Source organism: Bidens hawaiensis, unplaced genomic scaffold (genome assembly GCF_021521415.1).
Source record: "Bidens hawaiensis isolate Kalapana, Puna unplaced genomic scaffold, B.hawaiensis_p1.1 tig00008219_1, whole genome shotgun sequence".
In the NCBI taxonomy this organism is placed as follows: Eukaryota; Viridiplantae; Streptophyta; class Magnoliopsida; order Asterales; family Asteraceae; genus Bidens; species Bidens hawaiensis.
This window is the reverse complement of record NW_027491584.1, coordinates 867,024-894,582: the sequence shown is the minus strand read 5'-3', so window position 1 is coordinate 894,582 and position 27,559 is coordinate 867,024. Positions and strand designations below refer to the sequence as shown.

The following is a 27,559-nucleotide window of genomic DNA, read 5'->3' as shown; positions in this document are numbered from 1 at the left end:
GGAATGTATTACATTTACAATGAATGCTTATCTGCATATTGTTGCTTACTTCAAGCTTACAGCTCTTGGTAGATTAAAAATTCCGAATTTAAACAAACGGGTCTCATTCATACTACAAGAACCTAAACACAACCAAAGGTCAAGTCTGCTATGAAATTGGGCCAAAAAAAAACAAAAAAACCTAGCACCAATATGTTTTACATAAAGGTTCATGTATCTAAGTTGAACAGAAAAGATGAAAATTTTTAAATCACAATCACAAGACATAAATTAAACCATTTCTAATACGCAAAACATCAGTTCACAATGTAACAAAACTTCCCGACGTCTAGAGGTAATCTTGTCAAACCAAAAATTTCAGTAACACTATTTAAAATAGATATATATATATAAGGAAATCAAAATTGGCCAAAAATAAGCTTTAGTAACAGTATGATATATGTATCATCATCTACGAACGATTGCCACCTTTCTTGCCCTTTTTGAAGCTGGGTTTTGAATTAGCTTGTGGAGTTGCTTGACCACCTTTCTTTCCACCTGCAAATAATAAAGATTCTGTTAATCAAGAGGTTTAAATAAAGACATGTTTAGATTTAAACAAACAAATAGTTAATATGTAAAACCTGATTTTTGAGGGGTGTTGAATTTTGCTTTCTTAACAGAAACCGGAGACTTAGATGCAGATTCTGCAGGTCTTTTCACAGGCTCCACATCCTATCAAGACATTAAAGCACAATGGTTTAAGAAATTAAACAATTGCATCACATAAAGACTCAACAACATATAAAAAAACTGTCGTTAGAACATAATAATTCATCGAGAAAGACCACAAAAGTCATAAAGTAACCACCTTTTCCTCTTCAGAGTCATCATCTTCCATCGACTCGTCATCTGAATCATCATCAGAGCTATGTTCGGAGTCATCTTCCGAATCATCATCAAATGATGATTCCACCTTTGCAGTTACTTTATTCAATGACTTATCTGAATCATCATCAGATTCATCTTCCGAATCATCATCAGATGATGATTCCACCTTTGCATTTACTTTATTCAATGGTTTTTCTTCAGGAACACCTAAACATAAATAAACAAAAGTAATACGGGTCGGTCATACAAACATTCTAACAGTAGCCAACAAATTTAACATCAAATAAATCTTATAGAAGTAAAGAACTTCTTACGATCAGCATTTACGGCCACAGGCTCTTCTTCATCCGATGAATCTGAATTCGAATCTGAAACAACATGATTTACAATCCAACTTTAGCCAAATGACACAAACACAGAATAATAATAATAATAATAATAATAATAATAATAATAATAATAATAATAATAATTATAATAATCTATTAAAAACAAGACTCACCAGGTCCAGAATCATCACTACTGCTAGTAAACCGAAGGAAAACAAACTATACAGTCAAGGATCCAACATAACCAACAAACAATCGGTACCTAAACCAATCAAGAACCCTATGATAACGCAAGATAATGAATAAACAAAGGATATTAATTTGGATTATCTGCAATGTATCCACAAACGTAGACGCTTCCGTCTTTCCAGGCATGAGAAAGCACCAAATCTTGCTCAAATACCAAATCAAGGATGACTTGAGGTGCAAGCTCGGATGACAGCGTCCCGACGACAAATTTTTGGCCGTTCATGTTAACTCTCACAGGGATATTCTCCACCTTTTTCCCATCCTTCACCTCTCCCAATGCAACCTTCATAATAAATAATAATCCCAAAATTGTAACATATATACCGATACCGAAAACAAGTTAAGGTATAAACCAATAATATTAAACAGGGTTAAAATAAAATTTTGAAATTTCATTGAGTTGTTAATTCATCTGAATAATAATATTAATATTATTATTAAACAGAAGCATCGGATATAGAGTAGTAATTATGAAAGTGAAACATGGTTAATCAATTAAGTTAAAATCATAAATAATTGGATTATAATAAAAATCGAAGACTTTTGAGTAAGAAGAGAGATTAAAGGATGATTAAAAGTTGAATAATAAGAAAGAATGATATTAATACCTGAGAGATATGAAGAAGCTTATCTTCTTCAACGGTGACCTTAAGCTTTTCATTAGCTTTAACCTCAACACCTATATATAATAGTATAATACAAACAAACAAACAAACAAACTCATAATTAATTATACGATTATACAATCAAAATCGTATAGTTATAAAATAAGAAAAGAATGAAGAGAAATTATGTACCCCAGAATTCCATTGCAATTAAGAGCAATGTTTGTGTATTTGAGAAGAAGAGGCGGAATTGGTAAGGAAGAAGTGGTTTATATAGCTGAAGTTGCCGCCTAACAATTAGGGTTTATCATTATTATCAAAGGGTTTTAGTCCTTTTTTTCAATTTCAATTTCAATTTCAATTTCAATTGGGTTTTGCCGTATCGCCCGATGGGTTATAAATTTCGATCCGACCCGATTGGCCACAAATTCAAACCATCTTATTATTTATTTATGTATTTATTACTAAAGCCTAGGAATGATCCCTGACCCAACATACATTGCAACTAAACATATTGGCTCCGTTAAGGGTGAGCACGGTTTGGTTTGGTTTGGTTTGGTTCCGTTCAGTTGTTAGGTGAAACCCAAACCGAAACCGAAGCTATCGGATATTTTAGAATACCAACCGGTTGGTTTTCGGTTTTCGGGTTATTTCGATTTCGGTCTCGGTTATTTTCGGTTTTTTAGTTGCGAGTAGACATTATAAAAAAATTTCAAAAAAATAGAGTACTACATATATATTGAATTCAAAATACAAAAATATTTACGTGTTACGTGGAACCAAACAAATACAAAGTTGCTTGAGTAGGAGAGTTTAAAATTCAACAAAGTTTTTAATAAAAAAACACTAAAAGTTTGGTCCGAATATTCTTTCATTATCTTATTCATCTTCAAAGTTTATACTCAATCTTCATAATCTTCATCACCATAAATGGTAGATTCTTTTGGTGTTTTGTTTCCAGTCATAACATCTAAAAATCACTTATAAAACATCGGTTCGATCAATCGGTTTGGTTTTTTTTAAAATGGATAACCGAACCTAAACCGAAAAATCGGTTTTTCGAATAAAACTAAAAAAATTAACCGTTGGTTAATGCTTCGGGTCGGTTTCTATCGGTTCAGTTTTTTCGGTTCGGATAATTCGGTTTTCTGCTCCCCCTAGGTTTTGTAGCTCTAGCAGGGCCTTCTTCGAGAATTAAAATATATCGGTCGAGTCAAATAAAAAGGTCCATATGCCCTAACGAGTAACGAAGTATAGAAACTAATTTTTTAAACGAAAGTCACTTTCTAACTGTGACATTCGTCAATTTTGGATAACTTGTTTGTACGATTAAACTGTAAACCGACCCGATTTGTAACCCGGATCTTTCAATAATATAAAATAATGGGTTTTTATGTTACATAATCATCTCATATTTGTCGAATTTCGAAAACACCTTTTTACGACCTTTAAAACACTTAAAAAAACGCTTAAAACGCCTCGAAACGAACTGCAAGGACCAAATCTGCCAAACAACCAAAACTGACTCCCCCCCCCCCCAAGCAAGGCGCGCCGCGCAGCCAGGGAGGCCAGGTTGGTCGCGCGACGCCTTTTGGTAACTGCAGATTCGTTTTTTTGTTGTTTGTTTGTATTTTTTGGTTTGTTTAACCAATTAAAACACATGCAAGTCTTGTGATAAAACATGAAAATAAATTTTGACCATTACCCTATATATACAAGCTTATCTTCTTCATTTTAACCTTGTTCATTCATTTCATTTATGTAACATCCCCAAAATTTTGGTCCAATTTTGATAACTTAGTAAAGTTGAATGAATTATTCTCTAAAATATGTAAGGAGAAAAAAAAAATTATATAAGAAAATAAATAACCTTTATTAACAACAATACATATAATTAATATATATGCCTACATAATGTATACGAGAACACTCATCTACGCATACATATATACATAACAATTATAATATGGTGTGTTTTTATATCTCAATTAAGATGTTCAATATCAAGTGGGGTAACCAACGTTCACTTCAAACTTAATTATATTTACCCATATTATGTATTATTTATACATAAATAAAGATAAAAAACTAATAAAATAAACATCATTCATTTAGTGGCCACATAGAAAGAACAGGAATGCCACAACAATTTAATGTTGCCAACAATATCTTCAAGTTTAGCACGTGTCATCCAATTAGTAATTCACCAACTATTATATATAGATAGGTATGTATCTTTGGATGAAAGGAATCCAGATTTTAGAAGTTGCTCATGAAACAGGCGCACAATTTTGAGAACAATTTTACCCAACAAACAAATATATATATATATATATATATATATATATATATATATATATATATTCCATCTCCTTGATTCATATTACACCAAAAGAGAAAAAATTGATTTTCGGAAGCCATCGCGCTACGCGATGAGCCCAGAACAAAGGTCATCGCGTATCGCGATGGACCTTGATGAGTCAGCAGACTCGTGTCAACACAAGGTATGGCGGCGTAGAATATACGGCGCCGCTATACGAGACGGGATCACCAAGACCCATCACGTATCGCGATAGGTTGTAAGTTCAGCCTATAAATAGGACGTTCACGACACCATTCTCCTTCACACCAAAATTGTTTCTCTCTAGAATTATTCTCTCACTACCTCGGTTTCCGTGCCCCGACCCGACAACCGTCACCTCGTAATCCGTGTCATACACCGACGATACCTCGAAATGCGTGCCACCCGAAAATAACCTGACAATCTATCTCGAAGTACGTGCACAACACGACGTCCACCATATGTCGCCTAGTTTTGCGTGCCAACCATTATAGTGAGTGCCAAGCTCTGAGGTTCCAACAGTCTAAGCTCTAGAACGCGATAGAGAGTGGAAGTGCTGCTTGATCAATCTTAGTAATAGAACTTCGAATACCCATGTAAGGTAGGGGTTCTGTCTAAGCCATTATTTTATTATTATTATGGCTTAGACCACAGTCAGGGATAAAACCCAAACCTTGATCATAATTATGTTTACATAAGCTTTTAAACATACAAAGGATTATATGTTTTTTTTACAATTAAGAAACACATGTTTTTCATTCATAAGGATATAGTCAGGATATAGTTTCTTAACGATTAAGTAACATATCATTTCATATACAAAAAATATAGTAAAAACATTGTTTCTTTATAATTAAGAAACATAAGATTTTACATTCAATACTATCAGTCAATGAATGTTTCTTCTTGAAGAAGAAACAAATTATAGATGTTTCTTCATGAAGAAGAAACTCAACATATGATTTAGTAATTAAACAAAAAGACTACAAGTCTAAATATTTCATTCAAACAAATGATCAATCAAGGTTTTAAGCTATCAAAACCAGACTAAGGGTCTGTAGCCGGATCAGATGACGATCCGGATATTTATATAAACCTATTTTATAATAGGTCAATCATCAATCAATCATTCACAGTCAAAGTTTCAAACGAGATCACCATATCAATCAGAACAGACAGTCACATGTGAATACGTCCAAACCTTTTATAACGTGAATATATTAACCTTTTTAATCAGTCAAAACATATTATACTCAATGAGACGAACGGGTGTTTGTCTTAACGAGTCAATCAATGTCTACAGGGGATCATGAGATCTCTAAAACGTTACAATACAAAGTAGAGAATAAAATCAACTCAGACCGAATACGCATGTGTCTGGATCCAAACATAATTGTTAAAGCCCAATCAATCAATCAAAGGCAAATAAGCCGCGGGCTGCAACGGTCATGACTAGTTCTCAGTTCAGGGCCGTGTGGCTCGGGGAATACCGTTATGTGTGTAGGGCAGTGGTACATATACCGGAAGTAGAAATGCTTCCGCTGAGATTGTCAAGAAAACTATGTTTGTATTATAATCGTCATTCAAAATGTTTTATTGAGTCATACGTGTTCACCAACATGAAGCTGGCGTATTTTTCCCACATTTCAGGGAAACATATTAGCACATGTAGCAAGGAATATAGTCATTCATGAAGATAGACGCTCGCAAGGTAAAGATGGCTCAGTTTTAAATTATTAAACTATCGTAATAAGATTTAAAACATGATTTATAAATCAAACACTCGAATATTTATTATCCGAGAAGTTTTCAAATAAATTAATATTTTATTATAACCAAAGTCTTCCGCTAAAATAAACTGCAACTCTGATGTATTTACAAAACAGGTACCAACTATTGGTCATACGCCTAGGCCCTAAGCCGGGGTGTGACAATTTCTCTCCTAAACAAAGAATACAACTTCATCTCTTCAAGGTTTCTTAATAATCAAACAAAAATCATTCTTTAATTTTTGTTTTGTTACTTAGTAATTGAAGCTTGTGGTACAACATATATATTATATGCACCCATTGTTTCCTTCGACTTTCACGTTCTTCGGCCATGATCAGTTGAGGTGATACGCTACAAGGCAAGGCTACATGGAGGACTCAATATAGTCATTGATTATACTGTATTTCCTTTAATGCTTACTAGCCTTGTTTAAATTATAAGTAGTTTAGTTTCTAATTCATGTTTAATGAGTTCCATGGTAATGGGTATGTGGTCACTAGCGGTTTTATCCCGAGTTGAGAACCGAACCAAAACCGAATTCTTGTTTACTAGTTTTGTTTTAAATAGTCAAATAAACATGTTTATGTAAGATTTGGATATTATAACTCCTAAAATCGTTTTTATAGTTCTATGGTATTTGGGTATGTGGCAACCATCCTCGGTATTATTCCGAGTCAAGGACCAAACCAAAACCGAACTAAACTATGTTCACTCGCTTAAGACACACAAGTGTGTTTTGGGCCACCGAAACTCATCTTTTCTTCAAGAATGTATTTTAAACTAATTTTAAATTATTTTATCAACATACTTGGTGTGTCGAATCCAACTTGATCTTATAACAAGTTTGGACCGGTAAAACCAAATACTCGCTTAACGGACGTTAAGGTTATTTGTAATAGAACTATATACTTGGTTAAGTCTTTTGATTTTTATTGAGTTATCTCATAACATTTATCACTTTGGAAAGTTAACTTTGAGTTTAGTTAATTATCAAAACTCGAATCGACAAATCCGAACACTCGATTGAAACCTCGTTTTGGTATTTATATAACAAAGGGTCTTGCAATAATGCATTATAACCCACATAATTACTTGACATAGGTTGAGTAATATTTATGAATGTAATACCAAGACATGGTTTCGGGTAAACTTATTTTTCAAGAAACATGTCTTTAATTTCTCAAAACCATAAACTTCATTTATGTACTTTACTTGTCATATATTTTACTTTAAACCCTCTCAAGACTACCTACTAACTTAAGACCCGTTTAATCTAGGTCTTGCTCGTTAAACCGATCTCCGATTATTCACGAATCAATCTTTCAAGTTACTTAGTTAACGTGAGTACTTTTTCATCCCCCGTTTTCCATCTTACGTTTTGGGGGTGGCATTGCATACTTATTCGAACTCAAATGATTTATACTTGTGTCTCAAACCACAAACTCTTTAGTATATGCTACTTAAATAAATGCTCGATTTGGTGTTATATGCTTTACATGATTACATGCTATATGTTTATTGCTTTAGGCGGGTTGGCCTCTATGAAACTATTAAGTATGATCATACGCACCCCTAACTACTTAGCCTCGTGCTAGTAGCATAGGGCAACTATTACCCGAGTATATTTGGTTGTTACCATATAGAAAGGTGTCTTAAATTATTTACTATTTGCATATCTAAATTGTTGCTATTATTTATTGTTCCATATACGAGTTGTGGATTTCATCTATTATATACTTATTGTTCAAAACTATGAAAATTGCTCACCAAAATTCGTGTTGACAAAGTTTATTTTAAGCAATGTGTAACACCACGTCTTTTACCCTATAAAATTTTAGCTAAAATAACTAACTTAGAAAGTATATGGACCAAACTTGAAAATTCTAAAAATCTTCTCCCGTCGCGATACGCGACATGTAACATGTAAACCCTTCGCGTAGCGCGAAGGACTTGCACATTGTCCCAGAAAATGGCGGCGTAGCGATACACTACGGCCCAAATCATCAAGGTCATCGCGTATTGCGATGACCATGCTGAGTCACTTGACACGTGTCCAACCACGTGTCAACACGTGGCACGATATGATAGGCCACGTATCACGAGTTGGTAAGGCGGCGACGTATTGCAGCGTCGCGATACGCGACGGGGTGAGAGGAACCCATCGCGATACGCGATGGGGTGCGGATTTCACCTATAAAAGGGGGTGACGGGTATTGAGCTCTCCTCATCCCATCACACCTCTATTTTCACACACTTAGCATTGAAAAGCGTGCCCTATTGCCGTAACAAGCCGACGTGCCATTTTCTCGAAGTTCGTGCAAGTTTTGAAGTATAATCAAGCTAGCAATCACATAAACGAGTAGATCAAGATCCTGCCTTTTTCTTATTATCATTCTAACTATCCTATCTAAGGTAGGAGTTATATTTAAGTTATTTGAATTATAGCTTATACAATCAATCAAGGCTATGGCCTTTAACCTTTAAAGTATTTTGTAAACATACACATTCATAAACGAGTTTTAATAAACGTTACTTCATAGCAAAGTGTAACACCCCGGCTAAAGCGGAATATGCCCGGGTGCGACGTACAGATTGCCCAAAACACATGTGACACTATTAAGTGACAATATTATCATTAATTCATTCAAATCCAAGTACACAAGTTTATCAAATGAACAAACACAAAGAACAAGGAACAAAACAAACATCTTCTTGTTTATTATTTAAATAACCTAACTTCTAGTATCTTCGTCATTTCATCCTTTAATGAAGGTACCTGTAGCATATATATATAAAATAAAGTCAACTAATTGAATAGTTGGTGAGTTCACACAGTTTGAAATAATATATAAAAAAACCATACAATTCCATGAAAACTTGTGAAAAACATATAAGGGTTCTTTACACTAAAAACAATGGTCCATGAGTGTAAAGAATAAATGAAGGTCTTTTCCAGTTGGGATTGTGCACCAACGAACTCAGATCGGAGTCCATTTTCCACCAGAAACAAATGGTCCATGGGTGCAAAGGGGGGCGTATGATCATACTTATCGAAGAAATCCATGCACGTAATAATTGAGCAAGTAACAAGTAAACACACAAGCCCATGATGCGAATTGTAGTTTGTAAATAATAAATAAAATAAATTGCATTTTTGATAGGATATATATGCTACCCCCAAAATAGTTAAAAAGGGTAAAAAGGGAATGTGAGAAACTCACCTTGATGTTGAAGACAAACTTGAAATAAAACCGAAAGTACGTAAATGAAATCGAAGCAATTGAGCGTCACGAACTAAAATTAAACGTACAAAATTAATATTAACTAACGTCTTATAAAAAGTAGATAAATCGAGTTGTCGGGTTTTTAGAGTGTTGAATGTATATTTTATTATAGAGTTGGATATTATAATAGTATTTTGTACTTTAACGAATTTTAACGAGTTATTAACAAATTATTAAGTTAAGATTAATACCATGTTTGAATATTTTAAGGGTTACAGAAATATTGGTGTCAACGATATATTTTATTTTGAAAACTGAATATGTTACCGAATTTAAGATTTAACAGACGAAAATATCTATACAAGCATATATATATATATAAGTTAAACTAGTTTTTAAACGAACTTGATGGGTTCGAAATCTATAACGTTTATGAAGTTATGAATCTTAACGGAATTTAGCTTTAAAAATAATAGTGTTAGTGTAATATAAAGTTTAACGAAATAATAGTTATAAATATTAATCGGGTTTCTAACGAAAACTTAACGGGAACGAAAGTCGGGTTTTTAAGTGAAAAAAGGTAAACTATAATTTATATTTAATTTTGTTTAATTTAAAATAATTTTATTTGATTTAGTATAGTTTTTATAAATTTTATTTGGTTAATATATATTAAAAAAGTTTAAAAGTAAAAACAAAACAACAAAACCGCTATGACCCAGGTCCTCTGGCTTAAATAATCATGTTCTAACCAATGGACCAGTTTGATACTTGTTTGAATTATCAAAAGGTATTAGTTATATACAAATTATTAAAGCTCATCATCTTCCTCACCAAACCCTAGATTCAAATTTGTTAATCTATTATAAGTTCGATCAAAATAGGTTAGGGTTTTATTAGACGGCTTAAAATGATTTAAACCCATATATTATTTACCTCGGTTGGTGTCAGAATGAAGGGGACCCAAGCCTCGCCGGATAAATTAGAGATTTTGTAGAGTGTTTTCGATAGATGTGAAAGTGTGAGCGAGTTTAGACGAAGCCTGAGGTTCTATTTATAGTGATAATTGGAACGTTTGAGGTTAACTGATAGTTAATGGCATCTTAATTATTTCCTGCTGTTAATAGATTAAATTCGTAGTTATAACTATTATTTCGTTAAGTTTTCGTTAGAAACCCGATTAAAAACACAGCAGCCCAGCCCCGTTTCCCCTTGTCACTCCCGTTTTTCCGGCGCCGTTTTCGGCGACCGGAATCCTTTTCCGGCGAAGCACCAAATCACCATTAAAACCCGTTTTGCGCCAAATTAATTAGTATAACGTAATTCTCCGCTAACTACGAACGATAATCAACAATAATAACTCGTAATAACATGTAATCACATAGTGTCTTGTGATTACATGTTATTACGAGTTATTATTGTTGATTATCGTTCGTAGTTAGCGGAGAATTACGTTATACGAATTAATTTGGCGCAAAACGGGTTTTAATGGTGATTTGGTGCTTCGCCGGAAAAGGATTCCGGTCGCCGAAAACGGCGCCGGAAAAACGGGAGTGACAAGGGGAAACGGGGCTGGGCTACTGTGTTTTTCATTATTATTATTATTATATCAATTTATACTTTCAGCCCTTGTACTTTCATATTGATTTAAAACATAAAGTAAAGTATATTTACAAAGGAACCCTTGTACTTTGAAATGTATAGAAATGAGATAATGTTTACAAACTTGGATGCGTTTACGTATTATACCCGGCTAGGTTGTGACTCGTTTGAGTAAGCATTTAGAACTTGAAGTTCAGTTATTGAACAATACGAAATAGATAAACAACGAATAACAACTATAATGCGTTGTAAATATTATTAAATAAATAAACAATAATTATATATAATAAAAGAATTATACGAATACATCGAAACATCAAAATGAGTTGGTTGACGAACACGCATACAATGAAACTTGAAATATTCATTTATATTTATACATATATTCATAAATAAAACCGAAAATTTGAAACGGGTCGAATTTTCGGGTTTGAAAAGTAACGAATGTTACACAAAGTAATGTTAAACAAAGATATATTTTGACGGGCATGTAGTAACTGTAAGGGTGATATCACTAGTAGTAAGTTTCTTGCCTAAGGAAAAGTAATTTGTACAAATCCCAATCAACCGAGGGACCCGTTTACTTACTTGGAGAAACTTACCAACGTGTTATAACCTATTAAGCCAAGGCATGCTACATCAAACGTCACATAAAAACAAAGTATTTTCATTCACAATCAAAGATAAATGATTTCAAGGTTAAGCTTAGCAATCATAGCTTAATCAAAACACCATTCAGGTATTTATACAAACCTATTTATGTATAGGTTAAATATCATTCTCAATCATTCACAGTCAAGGTTTTCCAACACCGACGGTACAGGTGAATACGTTAACCTTTTCAATCAATCAAAACATATTTAAACTCGACAAGATGAACGGGTGTTTGTCTTAACGAGTAAGTCAATGATTTCATGAGATTACATGATCTCTAAAACGTTATAATACAAAGTAGAGAATAAAATCAACTCAGATCGAATATGCATGTGTTTGGATCCAAACATAACTGTTAAGCCTAATCAATAAAAGGCTAGGTAGCTGTCACACCCCGACTTAGGGCCTAGGCATGTGACCACAAGTTGGTACCTGTTTTGTAAATATATCAGAGTTTATGGTTAATTTTAGCGGAAGACTTTAGGTTGAATATAATATTAATTTACATTGAAAATTTACTCGGGAATTAAATACCCGAGTATTGGTTTACAAAAGATATGTTTTCATATTACAAGGATTTTGTATAAAAAACGGAGCCATCTTGTACGCGCTTCTATCTTCAATAAGACTCCAATCCTTGTTAATGCTACTTATGCTTAATTACCTGCAATGGGTTGAAAAAATACGTCAGCTATATGCTGGTGAACACGTATGACTCCATAAAACATTTTAAATGACGATTACAATACAAATGTAGTTTTCTTGACAATCTCAGCGGAAGCATTTCTACTTCCGGTATATGTACCACTGCCCTACACACACAACGGTATTCCCCGAGCCAAACGGCCCAAAACTGAGAACTGGTCATGACCGTTTAAGCTCGCGGCTTCATTGCCTTTGATTGATTGATTGAGCTTTAACAGTTATGTTTGGATCCAGACATATGCGTATTCGGTCTGAGTTGATATTATTCTCTACTTTGTATTATAACGTTTTAGAGATTTCATTATCTCATGTAGACATTGATTGACTCGTTAAGACAAACACCGGTTCGTCTCATTGAGTATAAATATGTTTTGACTGATTAAAAAGGTTAACGTATTCACCTGTATCGTCGGTGTTGAAAACCTTGACTGATTGATTGATTGATTGTGAATGATACTTAACCTATACATAAATAGGTTTGTATGAATGTTTTGAATAATGTTAAGCTATGATTGTAAGCTTAACCTTGAAATCGTTTATCTTTGATTGTGATTGAAAACACTTGTTTTATGTGACGTTTGATATAGCATGCTTTAGCCTAATAGGTTCTATCACGTTGGTAAGTTTCTCCAGGTAAGTAAACGGGCCCCTCAATTGATTGGATTTATGCGAATTACTTTTCCTTAGGCAAGAAACTTACTACTAATGATATCCCCCTTCCAGAGACTACATGCCCGTCAAAATATCTCTTTTGTTTAACATTACTTCATCATGAAGTAACGTTTATGAAAACATGATTGTGAATGATTTGTAAAATACGATCAAGGTTAAAGGTCATAGCCTCGATTGATAATCTAAGCAATAATTCAAATAACTTAAACATAACTCCTACCTTAATTCGGATGCTTAGATTGATAATAAGAAAAAGGCAGGATCTTGATCTACTCGCTTAAGTGATTGCTACTTGATTATAACTTCGTTTCTTGCACGAATTACGAGAAAACAGCATGCCGGCTTGTTACGGCAATGGGGCACGCTTTCCAATGCTATGTGTGTGTAAAGAGAGGTGTATTTTGGGATGAATGGAGCTCATGCCCGTCACCCCCCTTTTATAGCCAAAATTGGACCCCCGTCGCGGTACGCGACCGGTTCTTTGGAACCTGTCGCGTACCGCGGCGCTGCAATTTTACGCCGCCTTAGGCGGTGGTGACACGTGACCTGTCACATTGCGCCACGTGTTGACACGGTGTTGGACATGTGTCCGGTAACTCACCAAGCCCGTCGCGCTACGCGATGGGTTGAGTGTTACCCCGTCGCGTACCGCGATGGGACAACATTTTCAGAATTTACACTTTTGGTCCATATACTTTCTAAGTTAGTATATTTAGGCTTAAATTAAAGAGGGTACAAGACGCGGTGTTACAGTAGCCGCAGGCTAAACGGTCATGACTAGTTCTCTGTTCAGGGCCCCGTGGCTCGGAGAATACCGTTATGTGTGTGGGGCAGTGGTACATATACTGGAAGTAGAAAAGCTTCCGCTGAGATTGTCGAGAAAACGATATTTGTATTGTAATGTCATTCAAATGTTTTATAGAGTCATATGTGTTCACCAGCATATATCTGACGTATTTTTCCAACTCATTGTAGGTAATTAAGCATAAATAGCATTAGTAAGGATTGGAGTCTTAATGAAGATAGAAGCGCGTACGAGATGGCTCCGTTTTTGATAACTAAAATCCTTGTAATTTGAAACATATATTTTGTAAACTAATACTTGGGTATTTAATTCCCGAGTAAATTTTCAATGTAAATTAATATTATATTCAAACCTAAAAGTCTTCCGCTAAAATTAACCCATAAACTCTGATATATTTACAAAACAAGTACCAACTTGTGGTCACACGCCTAGGCCCTAAGTAGGGGTGTGACACAATGTTTCAGGTTTATTACTTGGTTGATTTGGAGACTTGAAGAAATATTATCTTGTGACTGTTTAGGTTATTAGATATAAATGAATAATTTATTTGTTTGACTATTTATTCGGTTATTTGTATGAACAAGTTTGAGTTATTTGGATGATGTAATGAAATGAATGAGTTGTTTAAATATTGTCACTTTAATAGTGTCTTGTGTTCATGGGCAATCCGTTGCACCCCGGCATGTTTCCCCGCCTTTCGTCGGGGTGTGACACTAACGTTGTATAACGACGATAGCTTATGGAGTTCCAATCGATCGTCGATCTTCACCAAAGAAGGATTATGAATAGAAATCTGGAATTCATTCGACAGTTGGCCGTCGTATGTTTTTGTTTATTTATTTATTTTAAAATTTAGTTTGGGCCCAATAGCTTAAATGAATTAAGGATTAAAAAAAAGTATTAGATATATAATAAGATAATTAAAATTCATACCTATTTAATTTTTTTTAAAATATATAAAATTTGACCCCCAAAAATTAAGTGCCTCGGTTGGTTGTTCAGCTCGCCCTATGCTTGGGCCAGCCATGAGCTCCGGCTAGAGGTGGCAATTTTTATGGGTTGGGTTGGATTAGGGTGATAGGTTAGGATGAGTTTGGGTCAGAATGAGTATAGGTTATGATGGATTTTTTTAAACAAAGGTTAGGATGAATAAAGGTCAAGATGGATTAAGTTAATCCATCATGACCCATATAAAAGTTAAAATACAAAGGGTTTCAGAAAACCCCTAAAAATATTAAAATAAAATAATAAAAAAATAATAACTCAAAATATAAATAAAAAACGAAAAATGTAAAACAACTAAAATGTTTCCCCCGTCATCCTGGCTCATTAAAAAAAACACGAGAAATTTCGGTTTAGCGTTAAGGGTTAGTTTAGCTCTTAGGTTTCGGTCTTTTCAGTTACTTTGTTTTGTTTTGGTCGGTTTTTCTTTTTCATTTCAGTTCAGGTTCGGTTAATATTTTTCCTTTTGGTCAGTGTCGGCTTCAGTGTTGTTTCGTTTTAGTAAGTTTTTTCGGTTTCATTTCGTTTTGATTCATTTTGTTTTGTTTTGGTCGGCTACGTTTAAGCTTTTTTGTTTCGTTTTGGTAAGCTTTTCGGCTACACTTCACTTTTTTTTGTTACGTTTTGGTCAGTTTTCCGGTTTCATATCTCGGTTTTTTGTATCGTTTTGGTCGTTTTTCTATTTCCTTTCAGTTTCATTTCAATTTTTTTGTTTAGTTTTTGGTCGGTTCGGTGTTTTTGATTCATTTTGGTCAGTTTTTCGATTGCATCTAGCTTTTTTTTTTTGTTTCCTTTTGGTCAGTTTTTCAGTTTTATTCGGTTTTTATTGTTTCCTTTTGGTTGTTTTTCTATTTCGGTTTAGTTTCATTTCGTTTTTTTTGTTTCGTTTTGGTCAGCTTTTCAGTTTCATAGTGCATCTTTTGTTTTGTTATGGTCGTTTTTCTATTTCGATTCAGTTTCGTTTCGGTTTTTTTTGTTTCGTTTTGGTCAGCTTTTCGGTTTAATATCATTTTTTGTTTCGTTTTGGTTGTTTTTCTATTCCGATTCAGTTTTGTTTCTGTTTTTTTGTTTTGTTTTGGTCGATTCAGTGTTTTTGTTTAGTTTTGGTCAGCTTTTCGGTTGCATTTCGCGTTTTGTGTTTCGTTTTGGTCAGTTTTTCGGTTTCATTTCAGTTTTCTTTGTTTTGTTTTGCTCGTTTTTCTATTTCGGTCCAATTTCATTTTAGTTTTTTTTGTTTCATTTTTGTCAGTTCGGGGGGTTTTGTTTTGTTTTGGTCGTTTTTTTGTGTTTCGGATGAGTTTTGTTTCGCACGTGATAGTGTGGGTATTTTGAATTAGATAAATTTTGGATAACTTGGATATTTTGTTTTGACCCATTTTAACCTATAAATGAAACTCACTTGTATATTTTCAACCCATCCTGACCTCCTTGAAGAATTTTTTTGATCTATCCTGACCTATTTAACTTTTAATGTTTATCCATCTTGACCCAAAACGATCCATTTGGGTTGGGTTTGCCACCCTTAGCTCCGGCAAAACATTTGCTGTTAGCCTATAAGAATGTAGTCACACCCGCCATAATGTATATTCATTTTGGAGGTTACGCAATACACTTTTGAAACAAGGGATGTATAATGTGTCCCGACATTAACTCAAGGCATCTTAAATGATGCACTTCAATTCTTCGTTTTCATCTCTTAAATGATGCAAAGGTGTGGTTCGGGCTGCAGTTCATATGGGATTTGTTGGACCCATGCATGCCTTCGGATGGACGTGGTTAAGTTCATCAACGTCGATATTAGCGACCCGAAATGCAACATAATGTTGTTGACAAAATCCATATGTGCGACACAATGGGTCCTTTCACCCCAAAAGATGAGGCGTTCCCTATCACAATACCGAAAATGGCGGATCGACATAGTGTGTACAGCTCAAAGAGGGTTAAATTCATTGAGGTAGAAATCGATCGTTTGACAAAATGGATTAAGGCAAAGCTATTAGCAACCATAGACATATTGAAAAGTTTCGTGCTAAAATTATCAACTTTGTAAGTTGAAGGGCCAAATGGCAAATACGACAAAGTCAAAGTCAATGTTCTAAACTGAAAAAATGCAAAATTTTAGTTAAACGGGTTGTCTAATTATTTGTGACCGTCCTAGAGTGAAAACTCAAGTGTTCTTGTGTTCTAGCCGCTTTGCAAGTTAGAAACCATGGAGGAAGGTTATGTTTCAGTTTGTATAGGAGCCTATCAACTTTTGTGGTCTCTCTAGCAAGTTTTAAACAAACCAAACAATTTTAAACAATATTAAAAACTTTTAAAACCAGACTTTGAAAAGATCTGGAGCTACATCCTACAATAATATAGAAATTTGATGCACATCTATGGTGTATCACAAAGACCATATGCAAAGAAGGATTGTTTAGTTCAAATGGTATGATATTATTTAAGGTGAATACGTTTACCATTTTAGCTTGTAACACTTAAATGTTATAATTTTATCAATCATTGATTAACAGAAAAATATATATAGGTACAATGATAGAGTTTTTGGGAATGTAATGTTTACGGAAAACATGTAATCAAAATCTAGCTCAAATATCTGGTTGATCTGTAACGTATCCACAAAAGTAGACGCTTCCATCTTTCCAGCCATGAGAGAGCTCCAAATCTTGCTCAAATACCAAATCAAAGATGATTTAAGGTACACGCTCCGACGATAGCGTCCCGACAACAAATTTTTCGCCATTCATGTTAACTCTCACAGGGATATTCTTCACCTTTCCCATCCTTTCTCTCTCCCAATGCAACCTTTGTAAAAAAAATTTAATCCCAAAATTGTAACAAATCGAAAACAAGTGAAAGTATAAACCAAATACTGATCTAGTTACTTAAATAGGTTAACATAAAATTTGAAATTTCATTGAGTTGTTAATTGATCTGAATCAATAATAATAATAATAATAATAATAATAATAATAATAATAATAATAATAATAATAATAATAAATTATGAAAGTGAAACCTGGTTAATCAATTAAGTTAAAATCATAAATAATTGGTTAATAATAAAAATTAAAAATCGAAGACGAAGAGAGATTGAAGGATGATTAAAAGTTGAATAATAAGAATGAATGATATTACCTGAGAGATATGAAAAAGTTTATCCTCTTCAACGATGACCTTAAGCTTTTCATCAGCTTTAACCTCAACACCTATGTACAACACATACAAAGTTATAATTAAATTAAACGATGATTATAAATACAAAATCGTATGGTTTTATTATAAGAAAAGAAGAGAAATTATGTACCCTAGAATTCCATTGCAATTAATTAATTAAGACCAATGTTTGTGTGTGTTTGAGAGGAGTTTATATAGGTGAAGTTGCCTCCTAATGATTAGGGTTTAACAATTGGGTTTTGCCGTATAGCCCGATGGGTTATAAAATTGGATCCGACCCGATTGATCACAAATTCAAACCATCCTATTATTTATTTATTACTAAAGCCCCATGAACAATCCTTGACCCAACATACATTGCAACTAAACATATGAGTTACGTAGCTCCAGCAGAGCCGTCTTCGAGAATTTTGAATATCTCGGTTGAGCCATAATAAAAGGGCCCATAGGTCCTGTGGGTAACATAATATATAAACTAATTTTTTATAATTGAAATTAATGTTACAACCGACGATAGTTTCTGGATTTCTAGTCAATCGTTGATCTTCACCAAAGAAGGATCGTGACTAGAAATCTAGAATTCAATCGACAATCGTCAGTCATATTTTTTTGTTTTTATTATAATTTAGTTTGGGACAAGTAATTTACACTTTAAATTGATTATGGATTAGAAAAAAGGTATTGAACCCAATATATAATAGGATGATCAAGATTCATACCTATTTTATTTTAAATGTATGAAATTTTGGCCCCAAAAAATTATGTGCCTCAGTCGGTTGTTCGGCTCGCCCTATGCTTGGGCCGACCATGAGCTTTGGCAGAACATTTGCTATAAGTATGTAGTCACGACCCCGACATAATATATGTTATTCATACCAGAGCCTAGAGAGTACACTTTAGAAACAAGGGATGTATAATGTGTCCGACATTAACTTAGGGCATCTATGTTTCACTCTAATGCTTCGTTTTCACCTCTTAAATTATTCAAAGGTGTGGTTCAGGCTGCAGATTCATATGGGATTAGTTGCACCCATGCATGCCTTAGGATGGACATGGTTAAGTTCATCAACATCGATATTAGTGACCCGAAATGCACAATAATGTTGGCAAAATCCATATGTGCGACATAGTGGGTGATCTTTTCACCCAAAAGATGAGATGTTCCCTGTTGACATAGTGGGTCCTTTGCACTTAGGCTCAAAGAGGGTTAAATTCATTGTGGTAGAAATCGATTGTTTGACAAAATGGATTAAGGCAAAGCTATTAGCAACCATCTAAACTTAATATAACTTCTTGAAAAGTTTTGTGCCAAAATATATCAACTTTGTAACTTGAAGGTCCAAATGGTAAATACGGCAAAGTCAAAGTCAATGTTCTAACTGAAAATATGCAAAATTTTAGTTAAACGGGCTGTCTAATTATTTGTGACGGTCCTAGAGTGAAAATTCAAATGTTCTTGTGTTCTAGCCAGTTTGCAACTTTTGTGCCTTTGTGGTCTCTCTAGCAAATTCATAATCGTCTAATAGGTGATTGTATACTCTTATTCATGTTCCCGGAAGCTTTCTTTCATAAAACTCATGTAAAAGAGAAAACGTCTATCGATCAAGCAGTCAAAAGGGCAAGGGTAGTCCTAGCAAGTTCATAATCGTCCAGTAGGTGTTTGTTAGCATCCTAAGAGAGAAGAAATTCCATAGTTTCATAGTAAGTTATGATCTTGCTAGGATCATCAAACCTTGTTTAAAGGCATGTTACTACAAAACAAAAACCATATACAAAGAAGGGTTGTTAAGTTCAAAAGATATTATTCCTTATAACTTATTTTTAAGATTAAGTTATAAGTTACAATATCAAACAATCTCAAAACCTTTGTAAAACCTAAGTCATAATTATGCAAATCCCAAACACCTCCTAAGTAGCAAAAATGAATCAAGGATCCAGAGTTGAACAAAGAGATGCATAAAGTGAAATCAAAACATAATTTAACCATTCCCAATAATCAAAACATCCGTTTACATTGCAACAAATCAAATCAAATAAGAAGTTATTTAAACTGAACAACCTTCTTATAAGATGGACTATCTAATAAGAAAACAATATAATGCACCATCACCAGACTGTTCCTCGAACAACCACTGCCCACTTCCTTGAACCGCTTATCTTAGTCATTTTTATGATAGTATGGAAAAATGGTGTAAAATGTTTGGAGAGCCGCAAGAGAAAGCAACATAAAAGCCGCAAATGCCGAAATTAAAGCCCATGGGCTCTCAAAATAGGTATGCTTAAACCCAGCCCAACCTACATTCCACCCATTCCAATACTCGTTTGACTCCTCAAATAAGTCAAATAAGTAATGAGCCTTGATATCAAAGGCCACATCTTTCCCGGCATTTTGGAAGAATTTTGCAAGCTCTTCATCTGTACCAAAATAATTCTCAATAATATTATTTTCCTAAAGCAAACTTATGTCGGCAGAGGTGCTCATTAGACATCCCATGAATACAACATATGTTGTAATCTCTTTCGTGCAACAATAATAACATTGCTCGAAAGCCATACAGTTCATAAGAAATGTAGTTTGAAAATCGTCCATGTTGATATGAGGAATTAAAAGCAACCCATTTTGGAATTCTACATCCAAGAAGCTATCGGCTAGATTGTTTGCCTTGAACTCGACCCCAACGTTAACTAACTTGGTCGCGGGTCGAATGAGTTTGAGGGAAGGGTTGTTGATTTTATAATTATTATTTGAAGCTTTAAGGTTTCTTTTCCTAGTATATATAAAGCTTGTTCGGAACAAGTCAAGTAAATGTTTCCCATCAAGATTCTCACACTTCATCAAAACTTCAGGTTTCCTACCAACCATGTAATTGAAAAACTCAAGGATTAAAGATTGAAGGGTACGCGTATTATTGGCTTTAAACTCTTCAAACAACTTTTGTAGAACAAAAAACGGGATTTGGTTCTCTATTCTCAAAAGATCTCTATTCAAAATTGGATAAATCCAACCCATTTTAAAGATGGGATCATGTTGGTGAGTGGAAACCAACTTCCCGAGTTTTCTAAACAATTCAATCAAGAAAACACCATCAAGGACCATCATTTTAGCTAGATCATTAGGACCATGATCAATAGACTCCGAGTAGCATTCTCGAATTTTATCATCCATTGGCGCTATAATATTCATAAAGAAACCAAGTGGCTTACCTGTTCTCGTAATCATATCAACGAGGAGCCTCCCTTTATGTTCTTGAATCATCTCAAGATCCTTGTTGCCATAGTGGTACGGGCCGATGGACACAATTTGAGGTTGGTATGCTTCTTTGTGTAATTCAACTAGAGTTCGAGGGACTCTAAATATGCAACAAGAACTCTTGCCAGCTGATTTGTTGAGTAACTTTGGTGGCTTTTCTATTTCAGTCATCATGACTTTCACTTCTTCTTCATCTATTGTGATAGCATGGCTTTGATTCATGTTTGTGGTCATTTTTGAATTGATTTGGTGCTTGGAAGTGAAAAAATGGACTGAATGAAAAAAGTCAATATCTTAAGGATTTCATTGTTTCTTCTGTGCTTCCTTTCACCATTGTTTATCAACAACTTGAAGGGTTTTGCGTGTTGGGCATTCAACTATTTCCTTTCAATTTCATATACAAGTTGTTTTTCTTTGTATTTATATTTTCGTTTAATTTTTTAACATTTACTGACTCAAACTATATTTGTATATTTGTGTATAAATTATAGCCACAAACCTAAATATGTAACGACAATCAAATTTTTACATACACTAAATTTTGGTATTTTACTAATATAACTCGTTATAACATAAGTAAATAAGTTCATGTTATCACGTTTTATATTTTATAGTTGGACGGGTATTGATAATTTTTACCTTTTTGCCAATTGTAATAACATGGTTTTGATCCATATTTTGGTGTAAGGAGTAGTAAGTAGTTTCACTTTTTATCTGCATCCTATCCTTTAAATTTTGAGTGTAAGAGTTTTCATAAAATAAAGAATAATTAAAGCGTTTGAGATATTTTTGTATATTTAAAAAGTTGCAAATGTGACGATAAATAAATGATAGAGAGAAATATAACGATAAATATATAAAAAGTATTATCTGCCTATATTCTAATAAAGTAAAATAATTTATGACAAATGTCAGTTTGTGGTTAGTCCTCACAATTTTTTTCCATCCAACACTAATATATGTCATAGATAAATAATTATTCACTTTCATTTTACACTCAATTTATATTATATTTATAACATGATTAAATTATTCACTTTTTTTAAACTCTTTTTATATTAGATCTGTACACTTTTATAAAAATAAATATTTACATATTATACTACTATACATAGGGGTGTACAGGGACCGGACCGAACCGGACGAGAGCATGTCCGTGTCCGTCCGTTAAGCTTTTGACGGACCAACGAACGGTTCACGAACACTCTACCGAACGAAAATTCATGTCCGTGACCGTCCATTAAGAAATTGAGTTTGTCCGTGTCCGTCCATGTCCGTCCATTAATATTTTAAACGGACGTTAACGGACAATAATGGGCAAACGAACACTAATTGACATTAATGGACAAACAATCATGTGAACATTAATGGACAACGAACACTAATGGACAAATATAAATGGTTGCATATTGACACCAAGCATATATCTAAACAACTTCACATACAAATTAGGAATTACACCATATAACATCCAAATATACTTAACACTTAATATATTAACATAAAGTGGATCACTATAATATAAGAGACATCAAACATGTGTAGTAATATAAAAGTGTTATTAATAACACTAGAAATTCTGCAGTTAAATTACGATACTGGATAGATATAAACACTAACGATACCTGACGGACATTACCGGACGTAATCGGACGAACGTTACCGGACGTTCACGAACACTATCGAACGGACTTGGCCCTTGTCCGTGTTCGTCCGTTAAGCTTACCGAACGAAATTTTTGTGTCCATGTCCGGTTCGTTTATTAAACAGGTCGAACGGACGCCCGGACGTCCGCCGGACGTCCGGTTCGCTTACAGCCCTAACTATACATTGTTAGAATATATTTCACAACAAACTTGATGAAATCTAAAAATAAAATAAAAAACCGTGTTTGTTAAATATTGAAAAGAATATAGTTTTAAATGTTATCATTAACATATTATACTATGTATAACATTTAAAACTATGTATTACGAATTAATTTTTTTAATTATGCTTAAAATTTGATCCTATTTTAAAAATAAATCCATTTATCTATTGGTTTTTTTGTACATTATCATATAATGATATAAATTTATAAATTATAAATATATGATTTAAATCAATCTGTTTTTTTTCTATTAATTTAGTAAATTATACATATATGTGTTAAATTGTAAGGATATTATATATCAATTACTTTCAGTCAAATATAATAAAGTTTATCATATTTAGTTTCTTCATTCTTGGGCTTTTTTATCAAGGATTGTTTCGGGTTTTTTTGTGATCTTAAATTTGATTATTACGGGTTAAAAGTCGGTAACCAGATCGTTTGATACAAATTAACTACATTTGGCTCAAATTTGTTATGGGTAAAAAAGGGTAATCTGAATAATTTTAAAATTTTGAGAATGCAAATAGATTTATTGTCAAACTTGTTACAGATTCAAAGTTTTGACTTGAAAATGTAAAACAAATAAAGTTAGAATTTTAAATGTGATTAGGTTTCAAATTATTTTTAATTAAATTTTTGTAAACAGTCAAAAGACTCAGGATTTTACACATTGAATATTTTTTCCATGACTTTTAAGTTTTAATAAAAAATAACAAACACTTTTGTTGTGTCACCTCCAGGCCATCAATGATTCTAACTTTTATCAAATTAGAAACATTTGTGTCAGTGTTAATTTTTACTTGAATGGCGATCAAAATATTGTATGTGAAGCATGTGGTACAAATTTATGCTCAAGTTAAGCAAAACATTCACAAACTGTGTTTTTTTGTCAATTGACAAAGTTGAGAAGCTCCTCAAACTTCGTCAAAATCTTTTTTATGGTGTAGCGCAAAACTATTATTATATGAGCAATATTCTTCGAAATTGGTTCATAAATAAATTTTCTTTCAATTATATATATATATATATATATATATATATATATATATATATATGATACTGAGAATAAATTTCAACAAATAATGTGTTTTTGGTATGATTTTGCACGTACATTGTTTTTTTATTAAGTTTGCTTTTTTTTGAAAAAAATCATTTTGTGATATAAATAAAATCAATTTATGTATAATGATTAAATGTAATACATTAATCTATATACATTATGTATTGTTTTATTATAGTTTAATTAATTAGATCATCTAGTGTCTTACACGGGCTCTAAAACTAGTTTATTTATATAACTAAACAAAAAGAGACGCATAATATTTATTCATTTTATTTTTTTTAAGTTATTGTAAGTAGAAAAGAGAAAATGTAAATAAAAAACATATAATTTTTTTGTGTAACTTTTTGGTTATATAGATAGATGTGCACAAAAAACCCGAACCTGAAATTAGACCCGAAATAAAAACCCGGAACCGGTTTTTTTAATACTCGAACCCGTACCCGTAGGTATGCATTTCGGTACTAAAACCCGAACCCGAACCGGATCCGATTTGTATCCAGTAATACCCGAAAACCCGAACCGGTACCATACTCGAAACCGGGTATTTCCAATACTCGAATCGGGTATATCAAATGCCCAATGTATGTTCGAAAAATATCTTAAAATACCCGAAAAATACCCCTAAAAATGCATGATTTTAAAAAATTCAATTTAAACTCAAAAAATACCCGAAAAAAAGCTTGAAAAACCCCCACAAATAGGGTTTTTTTAGTATCCGAAAATAGGGTATTCAAATATCCAATTTTAGAATACCCGGTTATATATCCGACCCGAACTCGATGCATATGGTATGTTTTTAGAGACAAAACCCAGAAACGAACCCGACCCGATTATAACCACTACCCGATTTTTCAATACCGGTCATACCCAAACCCGATTCTATACTTGAACCCGAGTATTTGAACAACCCGATTTGTACACCTCTATATAATATAGATGCCGTATTCTAATCTACCTGTTTTTTAATGCAAATTTGGGCCTTCAACTTTTCTCTGCAATTTAATATACAAATTTGGTCTACCCACTCCAGAAACCACCATCATAGGTGAATAAATTATTTGGTCCAACCTTAAACCCCTATTATTTTTTTGTGTAACATGCGAGATTATAATCCAAAACCAACTCTCTTTTAATATACTTTTATAACCAAAAAAACTAAAAACAAAACAGCATCAAAACGTCCATTCATTTTGCAACAAAACTTCCCCTGGTGTACAATGTCAAGAATGATCTTGCCAAACCAAAAAACACAATACATCTTAAAAACAAATTAAAATCAAAATTGACCAAAACCAAACTTAGTATACCCCAATCACCAACACTAGCACATCTCAAATCTAGGATCGGTTGCCACCTTTCTTGCCCTTCTTAAAGTTAGGCTTCGAATTCGCTTGCAGTGTTGCTGCTTGTCCACCTTTCTTTCCACCTGGTTAAGAACATACGTTAAGTTCTTTCAAAGTCAACAGAAGTCAACTAAGCAGACAATCAAATTAATACCTGATTTTTGTGGTGTGTTAGACTTTCCATTTTGAGGATTGTTTGGTTTTCCATTTTGAGGAGTGTTTGGTTTTCCTTTCTTAGCAGAAGCCGGCGCAGACTCAGCAGGTCTCTTCACAGGCTTCACAACAACCTGTCAAGACATAACATCAAGAAAGTCTCAAAATCTAACTAAAGAAGCTAAGTAAAGTAACATTTAACAACATATTAGAGCAAATTAACAACTAAAGAGATTCGACAACAATAAAAATAGGAAAAAGTTAATACCTTTTCTTCTTCTTCTTCAGACTCATCTTCTTCCATGGAGTCATCAGAATCATCACCGTCTTCATCATCCGAGTCATCTTCAGAATCTTCAGAATCATCTTCAGATTCTACCTTCTCAGGTACTTTCTTCAATGATGCCTTTGGCTTTTCTTGAAGATCGCCTGATCATTATTAATAACAATAAGAAACATAACACCAATCCAACAATAAAACATAATTCCAAAATGAAAAAAGATTTACAAACTGTAACAAAAGTTATACCATTAGCATTGAAGTTAAGTGCCTCTTCTTCATCATCAGATGAACCTGTAAAAACACAAGTGATTATACAACTTTAGTAAAATGAACAAAAGAAATAAATAACAAACCGTATATTTTGTTTCTAAAATAAGACTCACCAAAATAAGAATCATCACCCATAGTGGATCAAAGAAAAACACTACGGTTAAGGAAGCAAAATAATCATTAAACAAGTGGTAATCAACATAATTAGAAAAAACACATAATGCAAAACAAGCAAGTGACAAAGGATATTCAACTGGATTATCAGCAATGTATCCACAAAAGTAGACACTTCCATCTTTCCAGCCATGAGACAGCTCCAAATCTTGCTCAAATACCAAATCAAATATGATTTGAGGTACATGCTCCGACGATAGCGTCCCGACAACAAACTTTCTGTCATTGATGTTAACTTTCACAGGGACATTCTCCACTTTCTTCCCATTCTTCACCTCTCCTAATGCAACCTTTGTAAAAAAATAGAGTCAATTTTATTTAAAACCCCAAATGAATATAAAGTAGTAATAAACATGATCCAGGTCCTAGCTCATTAACTAGCTTAAAATCAAATTAAAATATTCATTGAGCTCAAATATGATGATCCATTGAACCCAAAACAAACGATATAAAACATAAACAAATTAATTCAACAAAAATTTCATTAATAGACTTAAAATTTCAAAAGTTAAAGAAAAGGAATAATATTTCATTTAAAAATTAAGTATAAAGTATTAAAAATAAAATAAACCAATACTTTATATAAATATAAACACTTATGAGTTATGACAAGTAGTAGCAATGAAACTAACACCTGAAATTTTAATAAAAATATGAACATGTATAAAATAATAACAATAAAACTGAAACCTAACTCTTTAATATAAATATGAGCATATAAAAGCAACACATTAGAAAGTGAAACCTAAATAGTTAGGTTTTAGTTTCAAAAGTATTACTTAAAAATGCTCATATCTATTAAGCAATATAGGTTTCAAATACTTAGCTACAAATTCATACCCGTTCATATTTATATAAAAGAATTAGGTTTCAACTACATCGCGTTAGTAAATAGTAAACTAACTCAATCGACAATCAAAATGAGCAAAAGTTGAATCAGATGAAGTATTCATACCTGAGAAATGTGAAGAAGCTTAAGGTCTTCAACGGTAACCTTAAGGGTTTCATTAGGCTTAACCTCAACACCTGAAACACCCAACAAATTTCAATTAAAAACGTGACAGAAATAGGTGAAATTGATATAAGAGGATGAAGCTTACCCCAGAATTCCATTGCAAATGAGAGAGATTGAAGGAAGAGAT

General features: G+C 33.2%; 1 protein-coding gene and 1 pseudogene across 2 annotated transcripts; both read right to left on the bottom strand.

Annotated features, from left to right (window-relative positions):
• Nucleotides 1-415: 415 nt before the first annotated feature.
• LOC143637325 (histone deacetylase HDT1-like) lies at nt 416-27,559 on the bottom strand. Of its 2 annotated transcripts, none has more exons than XM_077104742.1 (8): nt 27,518-27,559; nt 27,373-27,443; nt 26,484-26,707; nt 1,373-1,389; nt 1,185-1,232; nt 851-1,077; nt 624-714; nt 416-537 (listed from the first exon to the last, which is right to left on the bottom strand). In XM_077104742.1, the coding sequence occupies exons 1-8, from the start codon at nt 27,528-27,530 to the stop codon at nt 452-454; spliced, it is 777 nt and encodes a 258-aa protein (XP_076960857.1). In that variant the 5' UTR covers nt 27,531-27,559; the 3' UTR covers nt 416-451. The 2 variants fall into 2 exon arrangements, with proteins under 2 accessions (XP_076960857.1, XP_076960858.1); XM_077104743.1 differs by having other exon boundaries at nt 851-1,047.
• On the bottom strand, nt 19,963-21,492 carry LOC143637299 (UPF0481 protein At3g47200 pseudogene; annotated as a pseudogene).

What these genes read in the sequence shown, in the direction of transcription:
- LOC143637325 (XM_077104742.1), bottom strand. An exon ending in TGTGGCCGTAAATGCTGATC is followed by an intron (nt 1,078 to 1,184) that starts GTAAGAAGTTCT and finishes ATTTATGTTTAG; the next exon opens with GTGTTCCTGAAGAAAAACCA. An exon ending in CAACACCCCTCAAAAATCAG is followed by an intron (nt 538 to 623) that starts GTTTTACATATT and finishes TATTATTTGCAG; the next exon opens with GTGGAAAGAAAGGTGGTCAA.